At 41.1% G+C, this 24,740-nt stretch overlaps 8 protein-coding genes and 1 long non-coding RNA gene across 10 annotated transcripts; 5 read left to right on the top strand and 4 right to left on the bottom strand.

Annotated features, from left to right (window-relative positions):
• Positions 1-1,077: 1,077 nt before the first annotated feature.
• LOC115576217 (hemoglobin subunit alpha-A) lies at positions 1,078-2,060 on the top strand. Its single transcript, XM_030408716.1, has 3 exons — positions 1,078-1,325; positions 1,440-1,647; positions 1,823-2,060. The coding sequence occupies exons 1-3, from the start codon at positions 1,231-1,233 to the stop codon at positions 1,949-1,951; spliced, it is 432 nt and encodes a 143-aa protein (XP_030264576.1). The 5' UTR covers positions 1,078-1,230; the 3' UTR covers positions 1,952-2,060.
• A 4,184-nt stretch (positions 2,061-6,244) lies between these two features.
• Positions 6,245-7,086, top strand: LOC115576212 (hemoglobin subunit beta-2-like). Its single transcript, XM_030408710.1, has 3 exons — positions 6,245-6,398; positions 6,534-6,756; positions 6,852-7,086. Exons 1-3 carry the CDS (start codon positions 6,307-6,309, stop codon positions 6,978-6,980), a joined length of 444 nt encoding a protein of 147 aa, XP_030264570.1. The 5' UTR covers positions 6,245-6,306; the 3' UTR covers positions 6,981-7,086.
• A 1,252-nt stretch (positions 7,087-8,338) lies between these two features.
• LOC115576218 (hemoglobin subunit alpha-1) lies at positions 8,339-9,139 on the bottom strand. Its single transcript, XM_030408717.1, has 3 exons — positions 8,992-9,139; positions 8,696-8,903; positions 8,339-8,556 (listed from the first exon to the last, which is right to left on the bottom strand). The coding sequence occupies exons 1-3, from the start codon at positions 9,084-9,086 to the stop codon at positions 8,428-8,430; spliced, it is 432 nt and encodes a 143-aa protein (XP_030264577.1). The 5' UTR covers positions 9,087-9,139; the 3' UTR covers positions 8,339-8,427.
• Positions 9,140-12,261: 3,122 nt separating this feature from the next.
• LOC115576219 (uncharacterized) lies at positions 12,262-14,391 on the top strand. Its single transcript, XR_003982795.1, has 3 exons — positions 12,262-12,398; positions 12,941-13,108; positions 14,322-14,391. It is a non-coding gene; the product is annotated as an uncharacterized LOC115576219 (long non-coding RNA).
• Positions 13,845-16,225, bottom strand: LOC115576214 (hemoglobin cathodic subunit beta-like). Of its 2 annotated transcripts, none has more exons than XM_030408711.1 (3): positions 15,865-16,225; positions 14,555-14,777; positions 13,845-14,468 (listed from the first exon to the last, which is right to left on the bottom strand). In XM_030408711.1, exons 1-3 carry the CDS (start codon positions 15,954-15,956, stop codon positions 14,340-14,342), a joined length of 444 nt encoding a protein of 147 aa, XP_030264571.1. In that variant the 5' UTR covers positions 15,957-16,225; the 3' UTR covers positions 13,845-14,339. The 2 variants fall into 2 exon arrangements, with proteins under 2 accessions (XP_030264571.1, XP_030264572.1); XM_030408712.1 differs by lacking the exon at positions 15,865-16,225 and adding an exon at positions 15,331-15,349.
• A 1,388-nt stretch (positions 16,226-17,613) lies between these two features.
• Positions 17,614-18,484, bottom strand: LOC115576208 (hemoglobin subunit beta-like). Its single transcript, XM_030408706.1, has 3 exons — positions 18,293-18,484; positions 17,948-18,170; positions 17,614-17,855 (listed from the first exon to the last, which is right to left on the bottom strand). Exons 1-3 carry the CDS (start codon positions 18,454-18,456, stop codon positions 17,724-17,726), a joined length of 519 nt encoding a protein of 172 aa, XP_030264566.1. The 5' UTR covers positions 18,457-18,484; the 3' UTR covers positions 17,614-17,723.
• A 751-nt stretch (positions 18,485-19,235) lies between these two features.
• LOC115576215 (hemoglobin subunit alpha-B) lies at positions 19,236-20,181 on the top strand. The gene is made up of 3 exons (XM_030408713.1): positions 19,236-19,406; positions 19,561-19,771; positions 19,939-20,181. Exons 1-3 carry the CDS (start codon positions 19,312-19,314, stop codon positions 20,065-20,067), a joined length of 435 nt encoding a protein of 144 aa, XP_030264573.1. The 5' UTR covers positions 19,236-19,311; the 3' UTR covers positions 20,068-20,181.
• A 1,280-nt stretch (positions 20,182-21,461) lies between these two features.
• Positions 21,462-22,277, top strand: LOC115576210 (hemoglobin subunit beta-like). The gene is made up of 3 exons (XM_030408708.1): positions 21,462-21,619; positions 21,722-21,944; positions 22,039-22,277. The coding sequence occupies exons 1-3, from the start codon at positions 21,528-21,530 to the stop codon at positions 22,165-22,167; spliced, it is 444 nt and encodes a 147-aa protein (XP_030264568.1). The 5' UTR covers positions 21,462-21,527; the 3' UTR covers positions 22,168-22,277.
• Positions 22,278-23,450: 1,173 nt separating this feature from the next.
• Positions 23,451-24,221, bottom strand: LOC115576216 (hemoglobin embryonic subunit alpha-like). The gene is made up of 3 exons (XM_030408715.1): positions 24,071-24,221; positions 23,777-23,984; positions 23,451-23,649 (listed from the first exon to the last, which is right to left on the bottom strand). The coding sequence occupies exons 1-3, from the start codon at positions 24,166-24,168 to the stop codon at positions 23,521-23,523; spliced, it is 435 nt and encodes a 144-aa protein (XP_030264575.1). The 5' UTR covers positions 24,169-24,221; the 3' UTR covers positions 23,451-23,520.
• Between the last annotated feature and the right edge of the window lie 519 nt (positions 24,222-24,740).

Genomic DNA, 24,740 nt, shown 5'->3' on the forward strand with positions numbered 1-24,740 from the left:
TGTTACCTCTGATGAGCAAGATAGGATCTTTGCCATTTTTGACGCTGTATTACAACTCAATTTAATTTCATAAAATACCTTCAATTAAATAAACGAATTGGATATTCGATTAAGCAATAAAAAAAAGAATTAAAGGTTGAAACATCTTTGTGGAGCGTCTGTCGGTTAATCATTTACAATAAGAAATAAATTGTAAAATCCCAGTTGTCTTCGGCACATTTCATAAGAGGTGTGCACATTTTTTTTCATTAGATCGTCACAAACATCCGGCGAGATTTTAATAAAATATTAATAATAATATATTTTTTTTAAAAATCCACTCTCTTGTCTCACTAACTTTTGAATAAAATACTTTTTTATCCATTTCAGGTTAACGATATTAAAAACAGCACAAAGGTTAATAAACTGAGCAATTTAAGTGTCCAAGGAAGATTCACCAGTATTTTACACTTCCCAGCATGTTTAAGGTTCAAAACTTATTCTAAAAGCTTGAAGAAAACATATGATAGAAACTTGATGTATGCCTTAACACCTGTTTCAGGTAAGTCATGTCTTTTAATTTATATAACACAAATGAAGGTTGTTGAATTCAGATCATACCCTCTTCAAAGTAGATTTCATTTACGTCAAGGTGGACAGTATGCCTTGTTCTTTTATTTTATGTGACATTAAGAACTGATTTCTCAAACTGTGACGGACGGAAGTGTTTGTTAGCACATTTGTCAGTGTGGATTAACAGTTTAGTTTTAGCTCAGTATCGTCATCTTGTTGGACTTACTCAAGTTAACCCCGTTGGTTTTTACATTTTCAAATATCACAACAAGACGTTCAGTCGACTCACATTTTATGGCAGTATGTAGAATTTATTCTGAAGGGCCGTCCACACTGTCCATTCAGTGCAACCTCTCCAACGATGAAGTTCTTACTCTTTTGTTCTACTGAATGGTTATTTCAGCGTATACCTGCAGACAAATTCAAAGTCTGCAGAATAAAATTTCATTTTTTTACTGTGTAAAATTATTGACTCATAAAAGTTGAGAGGAGGGAGGGGTTACTTTTATCTCAAAAACGGTCTTGGAAACATTTGGCAATTTCATTCATAGAGGTGTGGTTTGGATTTGATACTGGGGGTGTGGTGCCGTTTGGTTTGATATAAAAATCGCCGTTAATCAGCATCTTCATGCAACAACATTTTCTTTCACTTCAGAAAACTTGAAGAAAAGGGCAGTCATGAGTCTTTCTGGCAGAGACAAGACCATTGTGAAGTCCTTCTGGGATAAAATTGGCTCGAGGAGCGCTGACATAGGAGCTGAAGCTCTGGGCAGGTAAGATCTCATTTATTATTCTACTGTATTTGTTTTATTCTGTCACTGTTTTTGAACGTGCAAGCTGTTAATCTCTTGTCCTTAATTCCTCTTTATTGCATACTTGTTCGACAGGATGCTGCGTGTATTCCCGCAGACCAAGACCTATTTTGCCCACTGGTCTGATTTGGGTCCTGACTCCCCACAGGTGAGAAAGCACGGCTCTGTCATCATGGCCGCCGTTGGAGAAGCCATCGGAAAGATCGATGACCTTACTGGTGCTCTGTCCAGCCTCAGCGAACTGCATGCCTTCAAGCTCAGAGTGGATCCTGCCAACTTCAGGGTAAGCTCGCTGTGCGAACGATCAATGCCACGGTGTGAATTAAATCTCGATTAGTAGACAAGATGTATGGAAATATGACTAAATGTTTGAAAGAGCATTAAACATTCTTTTTCTATAGTAAAATTAAAACTCCCCAATTGATGTCATAAACATAAGTTATCTTTTTTTTCTTCAGATGCTGGCCCACAACATCATGCTGGTCATTGCCATGTACTACCCGGGAGACTTCACTGCGGAGGTCCACCTCTCCTTCGACAAGTTCCTGCAGAACTTGGCTCTGGCTCTGGCCGAGAGATACCGCTAAACTCCACTGATCCAAAAGCATCGACTGCATACATGCAGCATGACGTCGCCAACCATAAAAACATCCCTTTAAAAGGAAGGGCTTGGTGAATAAAATGAATAAATATAAAGTGTTCAGATGTCCGTCTCTTCTTTTTAGTCGAATCGTCCACTGCACCACATTTGACAGCCAGGACTTGGTACATAAAAAAATAAATTAAAAAAAAACTCTTTTGACATAAATGCAATATAATTTTATTAGAATAGCTTCTGAGGTAACAGAGTTTCAGTATTGGAGTTATAACACTAATGCAATAATAATGATGATGATAACATCAAAAATATTGTTGATAAATGTATTTTTCGTGAAGGCATAAAAGAAGTTGTTGCAGATGCACTGCAGGGTTTGGGAAACATGTAACCAGTGTCTCCGCTGCCTTTTATAACTGGTAAGGGCCCAGGAACCAGGTCTCGATAGTATGATGAGCTAAAGGATTCTGGGAGTCACAACCACAAAGTGACACAAAACCTCCACAAAGACACGCATTCTACACAGAAGAAAAACCACCGCAAAAAGACGCTAAACCACCATAGACAACAAAACCTCCACAAACAGACAACAAAACAATCACAAAGACATACAAATCCTCTCAAAGGAGACAGAAATTACACCAAACCTCTGCAAAGAGACATAAAACCTCTACAAAGAGACACAAAATATCTACAAAGACTCACTAAACCTCCACAAAGAGACACTAAACCGCCACTTAGACAACAAAACGTCCACAAATCCACGCAAACGCTCCCCAAAACACACAAAAATGACACAAAACCTCCACAAAGAGACACAAAAATTACACAAAACCTACACAAAGAGACATTAAACCTCCACAAAGACACACAAAAAGACACAAAACAACCACAAACACACACAAAACCTCCACAGACACAAATTCTCCACAAAGATACACAAAATGTTTAGTGTTGGCATGTAGCTATGGTCCTAGCAGGTTCACTCTTCCATCGTTTATCTGAATATGTTTAAAAGCTCTGAAGACAGCGCATGTGTTGTCATGAATAAAGTTAGCATCTCTTATCACATGAATGAACACTCACAGCAGCTCCGTTAGAGACTGAGGCTGCAGCACAGATTCACAACGTTACGTGGCAGCAGCTGCGATGAAATATACCTGGAAGTGTAAAAAGACCGAATTTAGAGTCGTAGTATTCGTCTGTGAAGCACTAAATGTTCTCAGGGCTGAATATGTTTGGTTAATTTACGCAGAGATTTGAGGGTTACTTTAAAACTTTTAAAATGTGTTGTTGAATATCAATATGCATGTTTTATGTAATCACAGTAATGGAAAAAGGGATTCTACATATCAAATATAGTGCAGCTAGTCTCCTGATCTGTCTCACTGCCACCTATACAGCAAGTTAAAAAGCATCTTAAGCACTGAACCTCTTACCGGTCTGCAATTATGTTTGGGTGAATGGTGCAACACAGTAGCGTAACATCATGGTGACAGGCCCCGGTGCAAATATTTTTTTTTTGTGCCCCTAAACACAAGCGCACGCTCGTGCGCACTACGCGCGTGCGCGCACACACACACACGCACACGCTTGGACACACGCACAGCCACTGGGGAGAACTGCTATTGCAGGGGTGGACTGGCCATCGGGAGTACAGGTGTTGTATCGAGCTCAGTTTCCACGTCGAGGTTTGTTTCCCCTGGTCCCGCCCCCATCCGAAATGCCCCGAAGGGCGAAGGAAGCGCGCGTTCACAAAAAGCTCGCCCCCGAGCTGTTGTGCTCGTACCACAGAGGCACTGTGGAGAGAGCAAAGATTCAAAACGGACTTTTTTTTAGCGAGTTTTATCTGAGGATGTTGTATTGTAGACGTGAAATCCAAATTTCATGACTGTCAAGTTATATTTTTAAACTGGGACAACAGCATATATGTTTGTGTTTTTATGTCTTTATTAACACAACCAACTACTGTTATTTCTATTCATAAAAAATATTATATTTGTGAGAGACTTTTCATTTCGAATATTATGAACTTTTGGAACAAAATGTGCTCATTCGTTTATAGGAAAAAATATAAATCGCTATTTTATCATATTTCTCTTAAATCCAGTTCCATTATAGCAGGTAAAGCACATCCTGACAGCTTGGAATATTACTGTCAGATACTGTTCCCCCTCTGTCATATGAAAGGAGGCTCAAACATCTTTCAAATTCATACTCCTGACTTCTTTACCCACAACAGATAAGTCCTGTGATTTTCAGGCTGATATAATTAAACTTGACCATTTAAACAGGGGGAACGCATCCTGACAGCTTGGAATATTACTGTCAGATACTGTTCCCCCTCTGTTCAGTATGAAAGGAGGCTCACACATCTGGTATCTCCCAGATATTTCATTCACAAAAACAGGGCCTATGGCAATTCTGGATAGCTGTTTTTTATTTATTTATTTATTTTTTTCTTCCTTAGTGGGCCCCTGATGGCGTCTGGTCCCACAAAACCTCCACAAAGAGACACCAAACCTCCCCAATGAAACACAAAACCTCCACAAAGAGACACAAAACCTCCACAGAGACACAAAACCTTCATAAAGAGACATAAAACCCGTCCAAAGAGACACAAAACCTCCACGAAGAGACACAAAACCTCCACAGAGAGACACAAAACCTCCACAGAGAGACACAAAACCTCCATAGAGAGACACAAAACCTGCTCAAAGAAACACAAAACCTCCCCAAAGAGATACAAAACTATCACAAAGAGATACAAAACCTCCCCAAAGAGAAACAAAACCTCCACAGAGACACAAAACCTTCATAAAGAGACATAAAACCCGTCCAAAGAGACACAAAACCTCCACGAAGAGACATAAAACCTCCCCAATGAAACACAAAACCTCCACAAAGAGACACAAAACCTGCACGAAGAGACACAAAACTACCACAATGAGAGACACAAAACCTCCACAAAGAGACACAAAGCCTCCCCAAAGAGACACAAAACCTCCATGAAGAGACACCAAACCTCCACAAAGAGACACAAAACCTCCACAAAGAGACACCAAACCTCCCCAATGAAACACAAAACCTCCCCAGAGAGACACAAACCCTCCCCAAAGAGACACAAAACAACCACAAAAAGACACCAAACTACTACAGAAAGATGAAAAAAAATTAGACATAAAAATGACCATAAATGGGGCACTGTTTAGCTCACTGGGTAGAGCTGAAGCGGACTGGGGTTCGAATCCGGGCCCATGGCCCTTTGCTGTGTCACTCCCCCTCTCTCTCAACCTGTTTCCTGTCACCTCTTCAGCTGTTCTATGAATAAAAGCCGAGGCCAAAAAAATATTGAGAAAAAAAGAAAAAAAACTACCATAAAGACATAAAACTACCCCAACTGCTTTTTACCATCCTTCACGAAATGAAAGGATGAATTACCAAAACGAGAGGACAGTTGAAAGAAGCCTGCAGGAGCCTGAAGCAACCAGGAGAAACTGGGAGTGTCCGTCACCTGTACTCTTAAGACTGGGATCCGGATACTGGGAGCGCTGGTTGCGGAGTCTACAGTTCGCTGAAACTGTGGGGAGCTGTCCAAGGTCCTCGCTCCGTCTACCTGTAACTGCTGTACTGTACTGTGCACTGAATTTATCAGTTGTGATTTTACAACCACGGCTGATAATATCTGAGCTCACTCGGCCAAAGACAGCATTACACTCTCGATGTTCAGCTCATGTGGAGGCTGTTGCATCGGGTTCAGTCTGCAGCGGTCACAGCCTGCTCATGTGTAGGAGCGCCCCCTGCTGGATTAATCAGCCAACTTCACTGCGTGCACGCTGACCTGGCTGTGGACAAGTAATCACCACATCACCATGTATTTACTCTCGACTCACATTGTTACAGTGGTAACACTGTTGGAAAATAAGAGTTCAACCAGATGACTTAGCTATATTGTAGAAAAAGGTGCATATTTTAGAGCTAAAGAATAGCATACTTCATTTAAAACGTAAAATGTAGATTTCTTTCTAGCCATTTATTAAATCTGACCACGTCCTTGAACTGTTCTTTGATTTACACCAGTCGTCTTTTGACTGCACAGATAATTAACAAGCAACTTGACAAGTTGCCATTGTAATTAAAGAAGACTGCCAGCGGCTTCCGACACAATCTAAGCAATGCAGATTTGTCCTTTCCTTATCATTTTTGCAAATACGCCAAGCAGTATTCGGCCAACCCACTACCCTATTCCGTCCAATCGCATATTTCTGGGAGGAGTGAAGAGGTTCTTTTAAAAGTTGCTTCTGGTGCTGACCAACACAGGACTTGTGGAACAAATCTACCGGCAAAATGGTCGAATGGACAGACTTCGAGCGCGCCACCATCGCGGACATCTTCTCCAAGATGAAGTATGAGGTCGTTGGACCTGCAGCTCTGTCCAGGTGAGGGAACCTTTCTCTTTGTTTTTGATTCTATTTTTAATTATATCATTATTTTGTATTTTTCAACGTGAATGCACAAAGAGACGCAGCATAATCTGTGCAGAGATTTTCAGAGTTGCATTGATGTGTCCTCAGGTGTCTGGTCGTCTACCCCTGGACTCAGAGGTATTTCGGTAACTTTGGAAACCTCTACAACGCCGCTGCCATCATGGGAAACCCAATGGTTGCAAAACACGGAACAACCATCCTCCACGGTCTGGACCGGGCCGTGAAGAACATGGACAACATCAAGTCCGAATATGCCGAACTGAGCGTGTTGCACTCCGAGAAGCTTCATGTGGACCCTGATAACTTCAGGGTAGGTCTTGTTGAACTGATGTCACTCTGTCATCCACAGTGAAGAATTACGCACTACTTCCATGCTAATGTTTCATGACGCTTGCTGTGTTGCAGCTGCTTTCTGACTGCCTCACCATCGTGGTTGCTGGGTCGCTGGGCAAAGAGTTCAACGGTGATGTTCAGGCAGCTTTCCAGAAGTTCCTGGCCGTGGTGGTGAACTCCCTGGGAAGGCAGTACCACTAGAGAGCTGCAAGAGAAGACATCACACGATGGTCATCTGTTTGAAACATTCTCTGTTTCTGTCTCAAAAGCATAAATAAATAAAACAACAAGCATATTCAACAAATTGCATTTTTGTCCCTGTCTGTGTTAACGTTCCTTTTTTAGGATGATCTTAAATTGATATTGCAACAGCCTTGTTCACGACGTAGTTTTTAATGTAGGTAAATGTTAAAATATTAAGTCTTCAAATTCAGTCTTGATATGTACAAATAACATTAAAGTAAAAGTTCTGCAAGTTCACACGTAAAATTAACTCAATAGTCGTTTTGAATGACCACTTTCAATAGAGAAGAGAGCCTGAAATATTTTTTTTACTGACAGCCTATAGATTCGCATGGCCTGTACAATATATAAGGCATATTTACCATTAGACAGTTAGATGGCTCGCATGTTAATGCATCAGTACAAATCATATACATACTATATATTAATCTGCTTCCAAGGAGGCTGAACTCATCTAAAATACACTGTTATCTAACTGGAATCCAACTTGCATGAATTAATGTGAGGTAAGTGTGAATTAACATTATCTATCTAATGATGATCTGTGAGGTATGAACAAATCACATAAAGTCATAGCAACTTCATCATTTCATGGTGATGAGACAGGAGGCCATGGATCATCCATAAATAACGTAACATAAACATAATAATGATAATGATAATTTCATATATAATTTTTTCGTATTATATATATATTTATATACAGTTGGGTTGTTATCATTATTCCCAATATTGTTGTCATTATTAATAGTATTGATAAAACATATATTTATCAATAAAAGCGCAAGTGTGTAATACTAGTAATGCTACAAGTTAATACTTTATCGTTATAGTACATTCAAAATGATGATAATAAGAAAACATTCAGACATTATGAAGGGTTTGAAAACGGTCATTCTGCATAAGAAGTACTGAAGTGTATGATGCTGCTGACATTTGGTAAGTAAAGCTTTGAAATGCAGTTTTTCTTTTTAAATTGTGATATTTCAACTTTGAACGATCTGAGGGATCGAAACGGTAAATGAAATAAATTATCAATGCACACTGCAGAATATTTGCTGTTAGAATATCTATAGAGAGACATTTCATAAAGTTGTTGTTCATCTCCCGTGTTAGTTCTTGTAAATTCGCATAAAGCTGTTTGATATCCAACATAAATGCTTCTGTAGATGCTTTGGGGGAAAACAGAACACTCTGCTCTGTTTCTCCAATTCCCAATGATTCCAAAAGAAATCCACTGAACTGATGCCATGTGGGCTGTTGACCTGACTTGAAAGCCTTTCAATCGATAGAAATTCACTCAACCACACAAACAGTTTGATTGCATTTGATCTTTTATTGGTATTCAGACTGACAGATAAATCAAGCTCATGCTGCTGTCCGTCATCTGCTCCTGTCCTGCAGTTTATCGGTATTTCTCAGACAGGGCGCGGGACAGGGCAGCCAGGAACTTGTCCACAGACACATGGACCTCAGGGGTGAAGTCAGTGGGGAACATGGTGGCCAGGACCACAAGGATGTTGTGAGAGAGAATCTGTGAATAAAGAAATAGAATAGAGGATTAAGAATCGTTTGTTGAGTTGTGCATGTGGCCAGGTCCAATGAGCCTAAACCCCCCTATTTAAATGTATAACCATAGTTTGAGAAACGCAGTAATCATTGGTGACATGTACCTTGAAGTTAGCGGGGTCCACACGCAGAGTGAAGGCATGCAGCTCACTGAGGCTCAGGAGACCTGCAGACAGATCGTCGATCTTCTTCACAGCATCAGCAACTCCACCCATCACGGTCTGTCCGTGCTTCCTCACCGGGGCAGAGCCGGGGCTCAGATCCTTCCAGTGGGAGAAGTAAGTCTTGGTCTGCGGGTACACCACCAGCATCCTGAGTGTGAAGTGTAAAGAAGTGAATAAACAAGTAGGTAATAAACAGGTAATTAAACATATAAAGGATTCTTTGAGGTCATATTTACCTGGAGAGAGCATCAGTGCCGATGTCGTCGGCCTTGCCAGCGATTTTAGCCCAGAAGGCTTTGACGGTGTCCTTGTCCTTTGCAGTGAGACTCATCTTGTGTGCAGATTGTTCCAAGTTGAAGTGTTGGGACCTGTCCGAACCGTGGGGGGTTTTTATACATACAACAGGGCATGGGCACACCCGGCCCTCCTCCAAGATAGGCTGCGTGGCATTTGGACTGGTTCCAAATGTTGCAGCTTGCATAAGATAAAGACAAAAAAAAAAAAAAAAATGGCCTCTTCTCTTAAAGTTTCTTCACCTATGAAACTCTGAAAGACCCGATGGAAGAAATTAACCAAATTCAGTGAATGCATTTGAATAAAAAACACACATTTCCAGTGCAATGGAAATGATTAACTTAATTTCAACTTAGTCAGAGCAGAGACAATAGTTACAAACTCAGAAATGTAAATGAAATTGTAAGTGAGTAATAAAAGTAATATGGGCTCCTGAATGCAAGCTCAGTATCAGCTTCAGATTTGTGCCAAACTTTTAAAAGGCTTTGCAGGCTTTTTCACCAAAATCTAGACCCTGATAAAGGTGCAACCTGCCTCTATAAATGACTTGAGCTAAATTCAAAATGATCTAGTTCCCCTGAGTGAATAGATTAAACTCCGCTTGTGTGACTACAGTAAACTAATTCAAATCAAGATTCTGTAACCCAGAGAACAGATTTGGCAAACATATGAGATTATGAAAAGTTGAAGCTGTGGTGTAAACATCTGGGACAGTCCAGGGGTACTGATTTTAAATCTAACCTCTGCAAATATTTAATATTAAAGGATTTATTAATCAGTTGATAGCACCATGAAGACTGGGGTCATTTGCGGTGAAGCTGCTGCCAAAACGCTTATCTGTTAGAAAACTGGAGCCTGCGCAGGGTGGATCCGTTCAGAGGGGGAACCAGATAATCTTTACAAAGAGGCCAGAATCCTCCTAGTGGCACTGGAAGGTGGTGCACTGGCAGGTGCAGCAGCCTGCAGCGGACAGCCAGCTTTCGTCTGGCAGTTGAAAGAGACTGTAAACAAAATATACTTCATGAATATATAATAAAGATATGAGGAAATCTCAAGTAAATACATGATTAATTTAGAAACCAGTTTTTTGTTTTTTTGTTTCTTTTACTGTTTTGTGTTTGTTCAACACATCTCAATAACAAAGCAGCAGTGGACCTAAGTGAGCACAAATTAAAATGTTACTTCTAATAATGTGAAATTATCTTAATGAATATATGAATATTTGTCCACTGGAGCACCATGAACAGTTCACACTAAACAGCCCCCATGTGGGAGTTAGTGACCCTCCTCTAGCAGTTAGTGGCCCTTCTGTAGCAGTTAGTGGCCCTTCTGTAGCAGGTAGTGGCCCTCCTCTAGCAGTAAGTGGCCCCTCTATAACAGTTAGTGGCCCTTCGGTAGCAGTTACTGGCCCTTCTATAGCAGTTAGTGGCCCTCCTCTAGCAGTAAGTGGCCCTTCTATAACAGTTAGTGGCCCTTCGGTAGCAGTTAGTGGCCCTCCTGTAACAGTTAGTGGCCCTTCTATAGCAGTAAGTGGCCCTTCTGTAGCAGTAAGTGGCCCTTCTGTAGCAGTAAGTGGCCCTTCTGTAGCAGTAAGTGGCCCTTCTATAACAGTTAGTGGCCCTTCGGTAGCAGTTAGTGGCCCTCCTGTAACAGTTACTGGCCCTTCTGTAGCAGTTAGTGGCCCTTCTGTAGCAGGTAGTGGCCCTCCTCTAGCAGTTAGTGGCCCTTCGGTAGCAGTTACTGGCCCTTCTATAGCAGTTAGTGGCCCTCCTCTAGCAGTAAGTGGCCCTTCTATAACAGTTAGTGGCCCCTCTGTAGCAGTAAGTGGCCCTTCTGTAACAGTTAGTGGCCCTTCTGTAGCAGTTACTGGCCCTTCTGTAGCAGTAAGTGGCCCTTCTATAACAGTTAGTGGCCCTTCGGTAGCAGTTACTGGCCCTTCTATAGCAGTTAGTGGCCCTCCTCTAGCAGTAAGTGGCCCTTCTATAACAGGTAGTGGCCCTCCTCTAGCAGTAAGTGGCCCTTCTATAGCAGTTAATGGCCCTTCTATAGCAGTTAGTGGCCCTCCTCTAGCAGTAAGTGGCCCTTCTATAACAGGTAGTGGCCCTCCTCTAGCAGTAAGTGGCCCTTCTATAGCAGTTAATGGCCCTTCTATAGCAGTTAGTGGCCCTCCTCTAGCAGTAAGTGGCCCTTCTATAACAGTTAGTGGCCCTTCTGTAGCAGTAAGTGGCCCTTCTGTAACAGTTAGTGGCCCTTCTGTAACAGTTACTGGCCCTTCTGTAGCAGTAAGTGGCCCTTCTGTAGCAGTTAGTGGCCCTTCTGTAGCAGGTAGTGGCCCTCCTCTAGCAGTAAGTGGCCCTTCTATAGCAGTTAGTGGCCCTTCGGTAGCAGTTACTGGCCCTTCTATAGCAGTTAGTGGCCCTCCTCTAGCAGTAAGTGGCCCTTCTATAGCAGTTAGTGGCCCTTCTGTAGCAGTAAGTGGCCCTTCTGTAACAGTTAGTGGCCCTTCTGTAGCAGGTAGTGGCCCTCCTCTAGCAGTAAGTGGCCCTTCTATAGCAGTTAGTGGCCCTTCGGTAGCAGTTACTGGCCCTTCTATAGCAGTTAGTGGCCCTCCTCTAGCAGTAAGTGGCCCTTCTATAACAGTTAGTGGCCCTTCGGTAGCAGTTAGTGGCCCTCCTGTAACAGTTAGTGGCCCTTCTATAGCAGTAAGTGGCCCTTCTGTAACAGTTACTGGCCCTTCTGTAGCAGTAAGTGGCCCTTCTGTAGCAGTTAGTGGCCCTTCTGTAGCAGTAAGTGGCCCTTCTGTAACAGTTACTGGCCCTTCTGTAGCAGTAAGTGGCCCTTCTATAGCAGTTAGTGGCCCTCCTATAGCAGCTAGTGGCCCTCCTGTAGCAGCAGATGCAAAAGGCTGCCTGTGATCTGGGTGTCTTTTGATTTTTAGAAAGTGGGTCAAATGTAATTTGTAGCACTCTTCATTGATTCTGTTTCGTTTTCAACTTGTCTGATTTTATTTTTGAACATTTGGTGTGAGTATACTGTTGGAGGGTGGCTGAGATCAAAGATTGCTCCACTGTAACTGTGGTGCCTATGACAATGAAGAACTTGGCTCGACGTTGTGACGTCAGCCTCACTGTTCAAGCCCCGTGGGAAAACGCGTGGCTGCTTTTTGCTGACTTGTGCTCATTTTGCTCAGTTGGGGCGTATGAACAAAAAAAAACAGGGGCGTGAAACAATAGTGTGTATCTGTTCACATCTGGAGCCACACTGACACACAGTCAGAGAACACCGGAGTGTAATGGACAGATGCCGAGTGTCACTGCAGGGGGTCTGATGGACCTCTCTCTTTGTCCAGGTAAATTCAAACTCTATTCAACTTTATACTAATACTCAAGAAAAAACACTCCATTCGAATGGCTCATCAAAATCATTAAAACCCGCATTTAATCTTGCATTTTTGGTAAAACAAACTGACGGTTTTACGAGATCATAAATTAACATATCCTTAAGATAAAATTCATCAAGAATTTAAATATAACGGCCCACAGAAATCCATTTGTATTTAGTGGGGTCCTGATAAAGGAAATCGGAGTTCTCTGCCATATGACGCATGTGTTTTTGGCAGTAGCCCAACTGACCCCAACTCGGTGATTTGGCGACTGGCGCAGTCTGTGAGAATTCAAAACACTGCGTTGGCATACAGGCTCACAGTCTATCGTCTATAATGCTTTCTGATGCTGTAAAATGTGCATCAGTGCATGTTTATAAACCTATAAATAACACAGATAACAACAAATTCAATATCATCAGTATATGTGATTTGTTTGATTTTAAGTGGTTGTATAATGAATAAGTGCATTTAATTTCATGAGGGAAAAAAATTCTGGTCTTCAACAGACTTGTAGAAGCACGACAATGTTTGAACTTGGTCGTAATAAGTTGAGCTGGAGCGCCCTCCAGTGGGATCCATCTCCGTCGTTGATCCAGCAGCTGTGAGCAGCCACAGGGAGCTGTCCGAGGTCCTCCCCCCACACGGACAGCGCCTCTGCACTCAGTCCGAACATGGTGAAGCATGAGTAAATCTTCTTCTCTCACAAACTATGAGATGTTCAATCTCCTGCTGTTGTTTTCAGCAGTTTAACTGTGATCCATGTATTATTTTACCGAGGCAATAAAACTCTGTTTTTAACGCAGCTTTAGTCTCCTGCTTTTTAATGCATCTGCAATCACAGTATGTCAGTGATGGAATGTAACTAAGTGCATTTGCTTAAGTACTGTACTTAAGTCCAACTCTGAGGCACTTTGAGGTCCATTTAATGCTACTTTATGCTAAACTCATTTTTAAGTACAATTTTGTTCTTTTTAGAATAAGTATTTGTCATCTTTACTGGTTACATACTCTGCAGATTGCATGCTGCATAGTGTTAATATTTTGATGTTTTTGTTTCTTATTATATGGTTTATATTGTTTCCACTGCTTTCTTACGTATATTTTCTATATTTATTACTACTGTTTTAATTGACGATGTCTAATAATGCTGTAATAAGGCAAATATCCCCATTGTGGGACTAATAAACGGTTTTATGTTAACTATAAACTAACATAGATGTAAATATATATATATTAATTACCTTTATTTGTTCTCTAACACTTCCTGGCACCTGGAAATGTGACTGTCAAGGTAAAATTCAGTAAAACACATACCGCTCATTAAATTCACCACAACAGGTAAGTCTTATGATTTCCATACATAGTTTTTAGGGGACAAAAAGAAAAGAGTATTGCGCCCTTTCAGCAGGGTTGCATGTATCAACTGGCCTTTAATCAGTTGTGTCATTAAGCAAACATTTGTTCCAGATGTCAATTAAATCGCTCACACATAATATTCGGTCTTTTTATTGACAGAAGTGAGGGTATAGATGGTTGTGTTAATAAATACATTAAACACGCAACAATTAATGGCTCTGTTTGCCCTTTTTCAAAAATATAACAACACACTCATGAAACATTGACTTTTACAATCTAACAACCTGCTCTGGAGAGAACTTGTACTTCCCCTGATGATCTCAAGGGGTCACCAGATCCCTTCTGTACAAACAACTGAAGGTAGATCTTAAAATGTGTCACTGCAGAACATCATGATCCAAACTATAAAATATGCCAGCTCAATATTAAAGAGTCGTTCAATCACACTTGTTTTAGATAAAACCACAGGCCTATTCAGGCCTGCCACACATGGTTTAAATATGATTTTTTTTATTTTCTTTTTTCTCCCAGCTGGAGTTGTTCACCTCTTCAGGAGTACTGACTGCCCATAGCCTCGACTACAACAGACAGGAACTTCTGCCAGGTGGCCTGGGTCTGAGGGCTGAGGTCGCCCTTCAGTTTGCAGGCGACGGTGATTGTGATGCAGTCTGCCAACAGCTGCGGACAAAACAACAACAGCATCATCACAAATACAGTGCTAAAACCTGCTGAAAGTAGCCTTGTATTTGAGAAGTACTTCTTACTCTGAAGTTATCGGGATCCACGTTGAGTTTTTCGTAGTGCATCCGGCTCAGGGCAGCATAGGTGCCCTTGATGTTGTCCATGTTCTTCACCGCTCTGTCCAGGGCCTTCAGCACCACTTTGCCCTGGGCTGCCACTTTGGAGTTATTCAGAACAGCTGTTGCAGTGAACATGTCTCCAAAACCACCGAAATACCGCTCGGTCCAGGGGTAGACGATCAGCACCCTGTCGGTGAGAGGGTTTAGCTTTGCTCGATAAAGCATACAACCATCATAAAATAGCCCAAAGAAATCAGAATGTTTCACTAACAGGATTACATCAAAACTTTGAGGAAGGTTTCAGACATATAATGTAGATATGACATGTTGAAAATAAAGTCATTTATTATCCAAAATAATAATCATGTGTGGACAGCTCCTGGTGCTGAAATTAGGTCTGACCTAAAAAAAACATTCATTTCTTATTAACAAACTTGATTATTTCATATATTTTTTATAATATTTGTTGGGGGTTACTTGCTACATTAAAGTACTGTTTTGTTATAATGAGCAACTTCAGGTGTTTAATCAAACACTGCTGTCTTTTCCTTTCATTTTGTCACCACAAAAATAAAAATAAATCCCCGAGGCATCCTATGTCATCATAGTTGTTATCGTTTCTGTGTGAACACTCATAGTTCAGGAACTGTAAAGGAAAAAAAAACTTTTTTTAACTATTTTCTTTTTTTTTCCCGAATCAATTTAAAGTGAACTGAACTTGAAAACGCATCTTCAGTTACATTTGAAGAGACCTATGTAGGGTAAATTCCTCGATTCACAGCAGCTGCTCACATGAGTTATTTTCACAGCATGATCATGGTACCCAACTCACAATGATGTCATCACGATAACCAACTCGAGATGATGTCATCGTGGTAACCATTTCACAATGATGTCATCACGGTAACCAACTTACAATGATGTCATCACGGTAACCAACTTACAATGATGTCATCACGGTAACCAACTTACAATCATTAATTAAAAGTAAAAGTCAGATTTAGAATCCAATACGAACCTTAATCATGGTAAACAAGTCTTTTCATTATCGTAAACATAAAGGAACCATAACTTCTCTCAAAATGTTCAAGACAAGCAGCAAGTTTCCATTACAAACGTCATGATGCAAGGATGTATGTAGTCATAATAATGATAATGATAATAATAATAACAATAATAATAATAATAATAATAATAATAATAATAATAACAAACATTAAAGGCATTTTTGCAAACTTCAAAGCATATCTTAGTTCATATCTACATATCTCTACCTTGCCAAAGCTTCCGGTCCGATCTGATCGATATCAAGTTTTTCCCACACGGCTCTGACCGTGCTGCGCTCCTTGTCTGTCCAGTGAACCATAACGTCAATATAATCAATATCAATCAATCAATGTATGTATTTGGTCACCGTCAGCCTCCGCGCGTCAAACTGAGGAATGAGCATCTCAGCAATGATACGTCAGCAGGATGTCAGACATCAGGGGGCGACTTTCATCAGCAGAATCACACTAAAAAAAGATGGTGATGATTCAAGCTGCTGATACACCAGAGCTGCTCTCTACAGTCCACCTGTCGTGGAATAAAGGGATCACAGATCACCTGGCAATTACACTTTTCCTCAAAAACATTTGTTCTTGTGGTCATGCTGTCATGAGCCAAAGGCTGTTACACTGAGATACGAGGAGGTTTTTTTTTTTTTTTTTTATCCATATATTCAGGCTTCCTCCACCCAAATAAATTATCTACACGTCCACTTAATACCATGAACGTTTCACCATGCAGCACTTTCAACATCCCTCCCTCGCCCCCTCAAATGCAGCTACATTTGGTTTCAAACCACAGAATTGCTGCTTTTAAAAACACTAAAGTTTATTCAACACAACACAGCTCCAGCTCGAACCGAGCTTTGTTTGTCTTTAATCGATCTGGAAAAGGACAAACGACACATTATTTCATTTTATGTTGATAATAAAAGTACAAGGAATGCGCAGTATAGGCCTACTGTACTGAATGATGACTTCGTGTTAGTGTGCTTTAATGAAACGACATTTTGATATTAGGTTGTTGATCCACCCATTTTTTTATCCATCGCACACATGCATTTCACACCAGATATCACGGAATTAAAATGACCGCACCCCTACATGCATCACCTCAGTCAAGAGGCCAGAGAGTGTTTTCACAAAGATAAGGTCATTTTATTTTGGATACTAATTTAGTTTACCACCAATTTACAACACGGGGGCTCAAAATGTTGTTCACAACAGCCTCATATGAACCTTATATCTGAGGAGCATTACGCTTTGAGTAATTTGAACAAGATTGATTCCTTTTATACACTAAGGTGTCAGAATCGATGCACAGCAGTACCTGCAACTTCACAGCAGACAGCAACACGTGGGATATGTTCAACAGAGGAATATATATATTTTTTTAGTTGTCATCAATTAGATTCCATGTTTGGGGATCAGAAGTGTCCAGTGGAATCGTTCGATCAGTAAAACAAAATTCAAGTTCAACAATTTGGATGTTTTTATTTTGTGCAAATTAGTTATAAATAATGTGTTATTTAAAAGAAAATGTAGTGAGAGCGTTTAAGCATGCGGACAATTGTTTGATAAAACTTGATAATACATATATCAATTATAAGCTTCTTATTAGCATGTATATACGTGTCACTGGCTGTTTATTAGACATTATAAAGCCCTTATTATCATTCATGCTTAATTCTACATCACCATATTCTCCAACACACGAGCATGTTCTAGAAAGACCTGGTACAGTTTAATTTGGACACTAGAATAGAACATGTTTATTTGTCATGAAAGGATTTATTTTTTCAAGACTCTAATTCATGTACACTGACTTCCTTACTTATCATCATTAAGCGCCCCATGAATAATAACCTGCATTCGACTGCCACAGGTGCTGATAAGAGAATTATAATTAAACATTTGCCCCCTAATATAGAATGCGATAAATATTTTATTTTCGCCAAATGATCACAAAAAGAGAAATGCTTTGATTTGAGCATTTTTATTTTGGGGGATTTGGCGGCAGCCCCGTGACACAACATGAGACGTTTTAGAAGCACGTGTGGCTGCTGCACGTCTGCGTCTCCAGAGCCTCAGTGGTACTGTTTGCCCAGGGCGGCGACGACCACAGCCAGGAACTTCTGCCAGGCCTCCTGGACATCAGCGTTGAAGACTTTGGGGCCAAACTTGGCACCAACGCACAGAGTGAAGCATTCAGAAAGAAGCTAAAATGAGAGAAATGATTGACAGTTACATTAGTACGGAGGAGTATTCAGCAGATCCATGCATGAAGAGGGGTTTAGAGAGCGTGACATACCCTGAAGTTATCAGGATCCACATGGATTTGCTCAGAGTGCTTCTGGCTCAGCTTGGTGTAAGCATTCTTGATGTCGTCCAGGTTCTTCACAGCTCTGTCCAGCCCACCCATCACTGTCTTGCCGTGAGCGGCCACCTTTTCGTTTGCGATGATGGCGGCGTTGGTGGAAATGTTGCCGAAGCCTGCGAAGTGTCTTTGAGTCCATGGGTAGACGATCAGAAGCCTGGAATGACATGGATCATAAGGTCACATAAATAAACCAGCACAGCGATGATCCGAACACTACTACTACTAAATAATAATACGAATCATCATCATAATAATAACAATAATAAAGAGGTTTACCTGGACAAAGCCTGGGGTCCGATCTCACCCACATCGATCTTCCCCCACAGGGATACGATGGCAGCGCGCTCAGCATCTGTCCACTGGACCATGTTGACGGTGTGAAAGTGTCTTCTGACTTTTGACGAACAAGTTAGCTGATCAAAAGCTTTTCTCTCTCTCATTATGGCGATTCCTGTTTTTATCCATTACTGAATGCTCCGCCTCTCATTCCAGGGAGATTCTGATTGGACACGTCGCATCCTCCGATTAACGACGCCCTGATGTTGTGGCACTCACAGATGGTTTAGATAGATAGTTAAGATAGATCTGTTTGTAAACAGATGCACGTTTATACACTCAGATGTCTGGTTATAAGTAAACAAGAAAAGAAGTCGAATAAAAGAACTCTACAATACATCCTCCCTACATGCTGCAGTTGAACAAACACCACTGAACATCGTCACCTTCATGCAGGACTCTTGTATTGGATTAGGTGATCTCAATTCACTGGCAACAGACTGTTAATAAATAAAGATAATGCACCTCTATAAAGAAAAGAAAGTGTGTGACTTTATTCTCCTGATGTTGTAACGTTTCCCCCTCTAGATTGTGACTTTATTCACACATTCTTTTCTCAGTAAATATGGGTACAATATTTTTGTTTGTTTGTTTGTTTTTTGTCATAATCTCTCCAAAATCTTTTTCCATGAATGTTTTTCTTTTTTTTTAAGTCTGACAAACTTCCCAAAGACGAACTTTTTTGCAGCTCCATCCTCGGAGCATGACGAAATTGGAGCCTTTCATCTCGCCGTCACGGCCACTAATTGTTTGGCAATTTTGTGATATTAGGGGAGTGGCGCCTTTTATCATATTAAACCGGCAGGGAAACGTTATGGCAGTTTCTTTATCGGAGGTGTGGTTTGGATTCGATTCACGGGCGTGGTGCCGTCTGGTTTGATATAAAGACGTTTTGAAAAATCCACTTCAGCAGCATCTCTTGATCCATTTTCTCTCTCTGTTGAAACTCCAAGGCAGATATGAGTCTCTCTGATACAGACAAGGCCCGTGTGAGGGCCCTGTGGGCCAAAGTTCAAACCAAGGCTCCCGAGATTGGCGGCGAAGCTCTGGGCAGGTAAGAACCACGCCATGCTCATAAACTGTATAATGACTGTAATGCATCTTAACCAAAATCAATGTATGGACACGTACACCACGCAGATTTTCTCTACAGCTTTTAAATCCTTGTCTCTTTTTTTTCTCTCCTTGTTTCTGTTTCCATACTTCAGGATGTTGGTGGCCTACCCGCAGACCAAGGCCTACTTCTCCCACTGGGGGACCGATCTGAATGTTAACCACCCCTCAGTGCAGAAACATGGTGCAGTCATCATGACAGGCATCGCAAGAGGCGTCAAATACATCGACGACCTGACCAATGGTCTGAGCGCCCTCAGTGAGCTGCATGCCTTCAAGCTCAGAGTGGATCCGGGCAACTTTAAGGTAACAAAATAATCTGAGGAGGTCTTTCAGGGTAATAACAATAAGAGTTTATATGCATGTTGATGTGGGCTGGATCTCCGGGCCTTTCTGAATTAAAGAGCGCAAAATGTCCAGGGAATTTGCTCAATGGATGCTTTCAGTGACATCTTATTCTCTCACTGACACAGATCCTGGCCCACAACCTGATCGTAGTGATCGCGTCCTACTTCCCCGCCGACTTCACTCCAGAAGCCCACGTCTCATTCGACAAGTTCCTGATGAGGCTGGCCTTTGCTCTGTCTGAAAGGTACCGCTAAACTCCAGCGACGCAGAAGCATCGGCTGCCTCCGTGTGGCGCGTCAGCCAGCAACGTCACCAAACCCTTTCTATATGCAGGTGTTTGTTCAATAAAAAAAACATAACCGTAAAAATACACGTGTCCATTTCTTTGTAGTCGACTGTGAAGGAAACATCAGGCTGCTTTATTTATCATTATCATGGTCCTATATGAAAGTAAAGCCACTACAGACGTGTCGACATCAATCAACAGTTCGCTGTTCTTGACTTCAGTCTTGAATTAGTCATTTATATCAAACTTTCATGAGATGATGGAAAGAAAAAAAGGCACACATCATCAAATGTAGAATGGTTTCTTCCCCGTTGCACTGAGGGGTATGTGGACCTCATGACTCTGTTCATTGTCCCACATGTAGCCCCTCATCCGCGTACAACCACTGCAAACAAACAAATGAACGCCACATTTTGAATATCTTGCACCGACTGCGATCACTGAACTGTGTTTCTAATCGCTATCCAGAGGAAGCATTACACAAGAATTTTCTTCTGGATAAAAAAAAAAAATAAAAAAAAAAATTGTTTTGAATGGGAATCGTCAGTCTTTTGAAGAAAATGTGCACAATTCACATCAGTATTACATGAAAAACACCCCTTTGCTTCACTGAAAATGTCGACACTGATCAGAAAGAGTCTTCATCAGTGACGTGTATTCCCTTCCGTCTCCTCAAGATTTAACATGTTTCCATCTACGTTCTGGTGCTGCCACCTAGTGGACACTTTGGTGAACACACCACATTAAATGAATGCCAAGTGTGCTGTGTGGCACATAATCCCAAATAGTTAGGACAGCAGAATGCATTAGTCCAATCTGTCCCATTTTTGTTTTTGGAGGGTACTGTTGATATCAAAACAAATAACAATTCTCATAATCATGGCTTTCAGATCTGAAACTCAGGGTTAACACACCTCCTTAAACATCAAATTCAAGTAAAGGAAATCCCGATTCCCTTACATTAAACCCTGCATCATTGAGATACAGCTCAATGTTATTGAGAGAAAAAAAGTCATTTCGATTCTTTCACAAATTATACAATTTAGATTCAACAACTTTCAATCACATATGGCATTTAAGTCCGTTTTCAAATTCTTTCAAAACCGTCTTTACTTCAGATGTACACATTTTCAACGATTTCAAGGACCCTTGGGAACCGCAACAATCTACAACACAAAGATGAATTTTGTGTTGGCTCTGGATAAGCAGAGAAAATTGTTCCAAACACACTCGCCTCTATTTCTGTCTCAGGGACAATCTGAACGGTGCAGGCTCCCTTATCACGACTGGAAATCCACAACAGCACTTGTCCGGCCCACCCCCTGCATCTAGCAGCTGGGAGGGGAGCAGAGTGGCTTTAAAAGCTGCACCTGGAGCCGCTGAGCACAGGATCTTCTGACCCGCACAGGAAAATAAAGAACCGACAAGATGGTTGAATGGACAGACTTCGAGCGCGCCACCATCGCGGACATCTTCTCCAAGATGGAGTATGAGGTCATTGGACCTGCAGCTCTGTCCAGGTGACTCATCCGTTGTTCTTGTGTTTTATTTTTGCGCTTGGCAAACACATTTGTTCTCTTCATCTTTCCCCGTAAGACTGACCTCTTTGCGTGTGTCCTCAGGTGTCTGGTCGTCTACCCCTGGACTCAGAGGTATTTCGGTAACTTTGGAAACCTCTACAACGCCGCTGCCATCATCGGAAACCCACTGGTTGCAAAACACGGAACAACCATCCTCCACGGTCTGGACCGGGCCGTGAAGAACATGGACAACATCAAGTCCGAATATGCCGAACTGAGCGTGTTGCACTCCGAGAAGCTGCATGTGGACCCTGATAACTTCAAGGTAAACTTCTTGAACTGATGTCACTCTGTCATCCACAGTGAAGAATTACGCACTACTTCCATGCTAATGTTTCATGACGCTTGTTGTGTTGCAGCTGCTTTCTGACTGCCTCACCATCGTGGTTTCTGCAAAACTGGGCAAAGAGTTCAACGGTGAAGTTCAGGCAGCTTTCCAGAAGTTCCTGGCCGTGGTGGTGAACTCCCTGGGAAGGCAGTACCACTAGAGAGCTGCAAGAGAAGACGTCACACGATGATCCAGTCAAATAATTCCTTCATTTCCATCGAAGCTCTTTGTTTTTGTCTGAATCGCAAATAAAACAATCAGCAAATTCAACAAAGTGGTTCATCTGTAATTGTTCATGTCAACATGAAGAAGAATGTGTGTGAGATTTAAAGACTGTATTAAAGACTGAACTTCAGACATGTATGTGGTAATAGCCGATACAAAATCTCTAAAAGAAGAAACTTCAGATGATAAAACAAAAGGTCCTGAAGATGTACCAGTGACTGAAATAATTGTTCTGATGATGTTATTATGAGTGTTGTAATCAGTTCAGAGGTAACACAGAGCAGGTTGCAGGTTAGATGAATAGTTCCACGATATTGTTTCCATCAAGTTTTCATGATGGGGCTTTTGGCTGAGAGCCAATTAATGGATGGGGCTAAAGCCAAATTGTCTTTTTCAGGCTGTTCATTCCTTCTGGTCTTCTGCTTCATTTAAAACATTCAGTGTGAATTTTTTAATATTATACTCTTGATTTAACATCATCGACAACACCAGCACAAATGATGATGATAATAACAACAACAACACCAGCAATAATAACATTAATGAAAACAACCGAAAAACTATAATAATGAAAATAATAATGGTAATAGTAATAATAATAATAACGATAATATTGATGGTGATGATGATAATAACAACAACAATAATAATAATCAATAACCAACAATTAATAAGTAATGATTAATAATAATTAATTATTATAGTGTATAATAATAATAATAATGATAATGTCACAAGTTATGATATAATATAATAATAACACGAAAATAACAATGATAAAGTTTTGTTCATGGCTGACAGTCACACACCGTTGAGATAGTTCTATGTAACAAACACCTAAAGCCACATAGAGAATTAATCAATATTGATTTCACTGAAACATTGCAGGTTTTTGAAAATATAAGATTTATGCAGAGACAAAATATGTAACTATCTTATATATTTTGCACTTTCCTGTTCTCTAACAGGTGGGTGACGAGGCAAAAGTGACCGCCTCTTTAAATGTGTCACATCTTTCTGCAGACTGGTGCAAAAACTACAAAACGTCCACGAGAGTCAGAGGAAACACCCAGATGTCTTGATTGATTCATTTTTTAGGACGACAGTCCTCAGATGTTTCATTCATAATGCAGAGAACATAGGAGAAACTAGAGCCTTCACTTTTGATCAACTCGAACATGAACCAAATCATCACAAATGAAGTGCACACAACAGCTGCTTTGTTTGCATTCATGCATTTATTGATCATTCTGCAGTGAAAGCTCATGCTGCACTTTCCTACTGCTGTTTATCGGTACTTCTCAGCCAGAGCCAGAGCCAGGGCAGACAGGAACTTGTCCATGGCCACATGGATCTGAGGGGTGAAGTCTTCGGGGAACATGTTGGCCATGACCACCATGATACAGTGAGACATGATCTGTGAAAAGAGGACAGGATGGTGACATTAGTGCACGGTAAGAACAGACGCACCAGATGCAGGAGCCCTAGTTTAAGGAGCACTTCTTCCAGATTGCAGGTCGTTTTTGAACACTGTGGCTGTGCACCTTGAAGTTAGCAGGGTCCACACGCAGGGTGAAGGCATGCAGCTCACTGAGGTTCAGAAGACCTGCTTTCAGGTCGTCGATTTTGGTCACAGCAAATGCAACTCCACCCATCACAGTTATCCCGTGCTTCTTGGCGCTGGGAGAGAAGGGGCTCACGTCCTTCCAGTGGGCGAAGTAAGTCTTGGTCTGCGGGTACACGATCAGCATCCTGGGCAAAAAAAAACCATGAGAGTGAGCGCGTTTGTCAACGACTCAGTTCATGTTGGAGCAGCTTGAGGTGTTGCTCATATTTACCTGGCCATAGCCTCGCTGCCGATGTCCTCCACCTTCCCAGACACTTGAGCCCAGAAGGTTTTCACTCTGTCCTTGTCCTTAGCGGTGAGACTGGTCATCTTGTCTGTTGATTGTGAGTCGCTGAATGCTGTGATCAGCTTCAACAGTGAGGGGCTTTTTATGCTTGAGACGGAGCAGGGACACACCCCGAACCTCCTCCGAGATAGGAAGCACAAGACAGTGCAGCTGAGATCTTCTCATGGTGACTCAGGGCGTCTTATCATTCGCAAAGGTTTTTGTTCAATAAAAACACAACAGTAAAAAAAACCTATTTCAATTTCTTTTTAGATGACTGTCACAGAAACATTAGTTTTTCATTCATGTATTCATTTATTTATTTATTTAGTTACTTATTTATTTATTTATGTATTTATCTATATACTTATGTATGTATTTATCTATGTATTAATTTATTTACACATTTACTTATTTACTTATTTATTTATTTATTTGTGTATTTATTTATCGATTTATTCATTAATTAATTGAGACCTGGTCCAATATGAAAGTTAAGCCACTACAGCCATGTCAAAATGACTCAACAATTCATTTTCTGTTCTTATCTCCAGTCTTGAATTGTTCTTGTAAAGGGACAATCTGAACGATGCAGGCTCCCTTATCATTACTGGAA

Source organism: Sparus aurata, chromosome 23 (assembly GCF_900880675.1).
Source record: "Sparus aurata chromosome 23, fSpaAur1.1, whole genome shotgun sequence".
Taxonomy (NCBI): domain Eukaryota; kingdom Metazoa; phylum Chordata; class Actinopteri; order Spariformes; family Sparidae; genus Sparus; species Sparus aurata.

Excerpts from the sequence above, each read along its gene's own strand:
- LOC115576217 (XM_030408716.1), top strand. The coding sequence starts at position 1,231 with ATGAGTCTTTCTGGCAGAGACAAGACCATTGTGAAGTCCTTCTGGGAT. Across the intron at positions 1,326-1,439 it reads GGAGCTGAAGCTCTGGGCAG|GATGCTGCGTGTATTCCCGC; the intron begins GTAAGATCTCAT and ends CTTGTTCGACAG. Across the intron at positions 1,648-1,822 it reads TGGATCCTGCCAACTTCAGG|ATGCTGGCCCACAACATCAT; the intron begins GTAAGCTCGCTG and ends TTTTTTCTTCAG.
- LOC115576212 (XM_030408710.1), top strand. The coding sequence starts at position 6,307 with ATGGTCGAATGGACAGACTTCGAGCGCGCCACCATCGCGGACATCTTC. Across the intron at positions 6,399-6,533 it reads GGACCTGCAGCTCTGTCCAG|GTGTCTGGTCGTCTACCCCT; the intron begins GTGAGGGAACCT and ends ATGTGTCCTCAG. Across the intron at positions 6,757-6,851 it reads TGGACCCTGATAACTTCAGG|CTGCTTTCTGACTGCCTCAC; the intron begins GTAGGTCTTGTT and ends GCTGTGTTGCAG.
- LOC115576218 (XM_030408717.1), bottom strand. The coding sequence starts at position 9,086 with ATGAGTCTCACTGCAAAGGACAAGGACACCGTCAAAGCCTTCTGGGCT. Across the intron at positions 8,904-8,991 it reads GGCACTGATGCTCTCTCCAG|GATGCTGGTGGTGTACCCGC; the intron begins GTAAATATGACC and ends CTTCACACTCAG. Across the intron at positions 8,557-8,695 it reads TGGACCCCGCTAACTTCAAG|ATTCTCTCTCACAACATCCT; the intron begins GTACATGTCACC and ends CTTTATTCACAG.
- LOC115576214 (XM_030408711.1), bottom strand. The coding sequence starts at position 15,956 with ATGGTTCACTGGACAGACAAGGAGCGCAGCACGGTCAGAGCCGTGTGG. Across the intron at positions 14,778-15,864 it reads GGACCGGAAGCTTTGGCAAG|GGTGCTGATCGTCTACCCCT; the intron begins GTAGAGATATGT and ends TCTCACCGACAG. Across the intron at positions 14,469-14,554 it reads TGGATCCCGATAACTTCAGA|CTGTTGGCAGACTGCATCAC; the intron begins GTAAGAAGTACT and ends TTTTGTCCGCAG.
- LOC115576208 (XM_030408706.1), bottom strand. The coding sequence starts at position 18,456 with ATGAGAGAGAGAAAAGCTTTTGATCAGCTAACTTGTTCGTCAAAAGTC. Across the intron at positions 18,171-18,292 it reads GGACCCCAGGCTTTGTCCAG|GCTTCTGATCGTCTACCCAT; the intron begins GTAAACCTCTTT and ends ATGTCATTCCAG. Across the intron at positions 17,856-17,947 it reads TGGATCCTGATAACTTCAGG|CTTCTTTCTGAATGCTTCAC; the intron begins GTATGTCACGCT and ends CTCTCATTTTAG.
- LOC115576215 (XM_030408713.1), top strand. The coding sequence starts at position 19,312 with ATGAGTCTCTCTGATACAGACAAGGCCCGTGTGAGGGCCCTGTGGGCC. Across the intron at positions 19,407-19,560 it reads GGCGGCGAAGCTCTGGGCAG|GATGTTGGTGGCCTACCCGC; the intron begins GTAAGAACCACG and ends TCCATACTTCAG. Across the intron at positions 19,772-19,938 it reads TGGATCCGGGCAACTTTAAG|ATCCTGGCCCACAACCTGAT; the intron begins GTAACAAAATAA and ends TCACTGACACAG.
- LOC115576210 (XM_030408708.1), top strand. The coding sequence starts at position 21,528 with ATGGTTGAATGGACAGACTTCGAGCGCGCCACCATCGCGGACATCTTC. Across the intron at positions 21,620-21,721 it reads GGACCTGCAGCTCTGTCCAG|GTGTCTGGTCGTCTACCCCT; the intron begins GTGACTCATCCG and ends GTGTGTCCTCAG. Across the intron at positions 21,945-22,038 it reads TGGACCCTGATAACTTCAAG|CTGCTTTCTGACTGCCTCAC; the intron begins GTAAACTTCTTG and ends GTTGTGTTGCAG.
- LOC115576216 (XM_030408715.1), bottom strand. The coding sequence starts at position 24,168 with ATGACCAGTCTCACCGCTAAGGACAAGGACAGAGTGAAAACCTTCTGG. Across the intron at positions 23,985-24,070 it reads GGCAGCGAGGCTATGGCCAG|GATGCTGATCGTGTACCCGC; the intron begins GTAAATATGAGC and ends TTTTTTGCCCAG. Across the intron at positions 23,650-23,776 it reads TGGACCCTGCTAACTTCAAG|ATCATGTCTCACTGTATCAT; the intron begins GTGCACAGCCAC and ends CTCTTTTCACAG.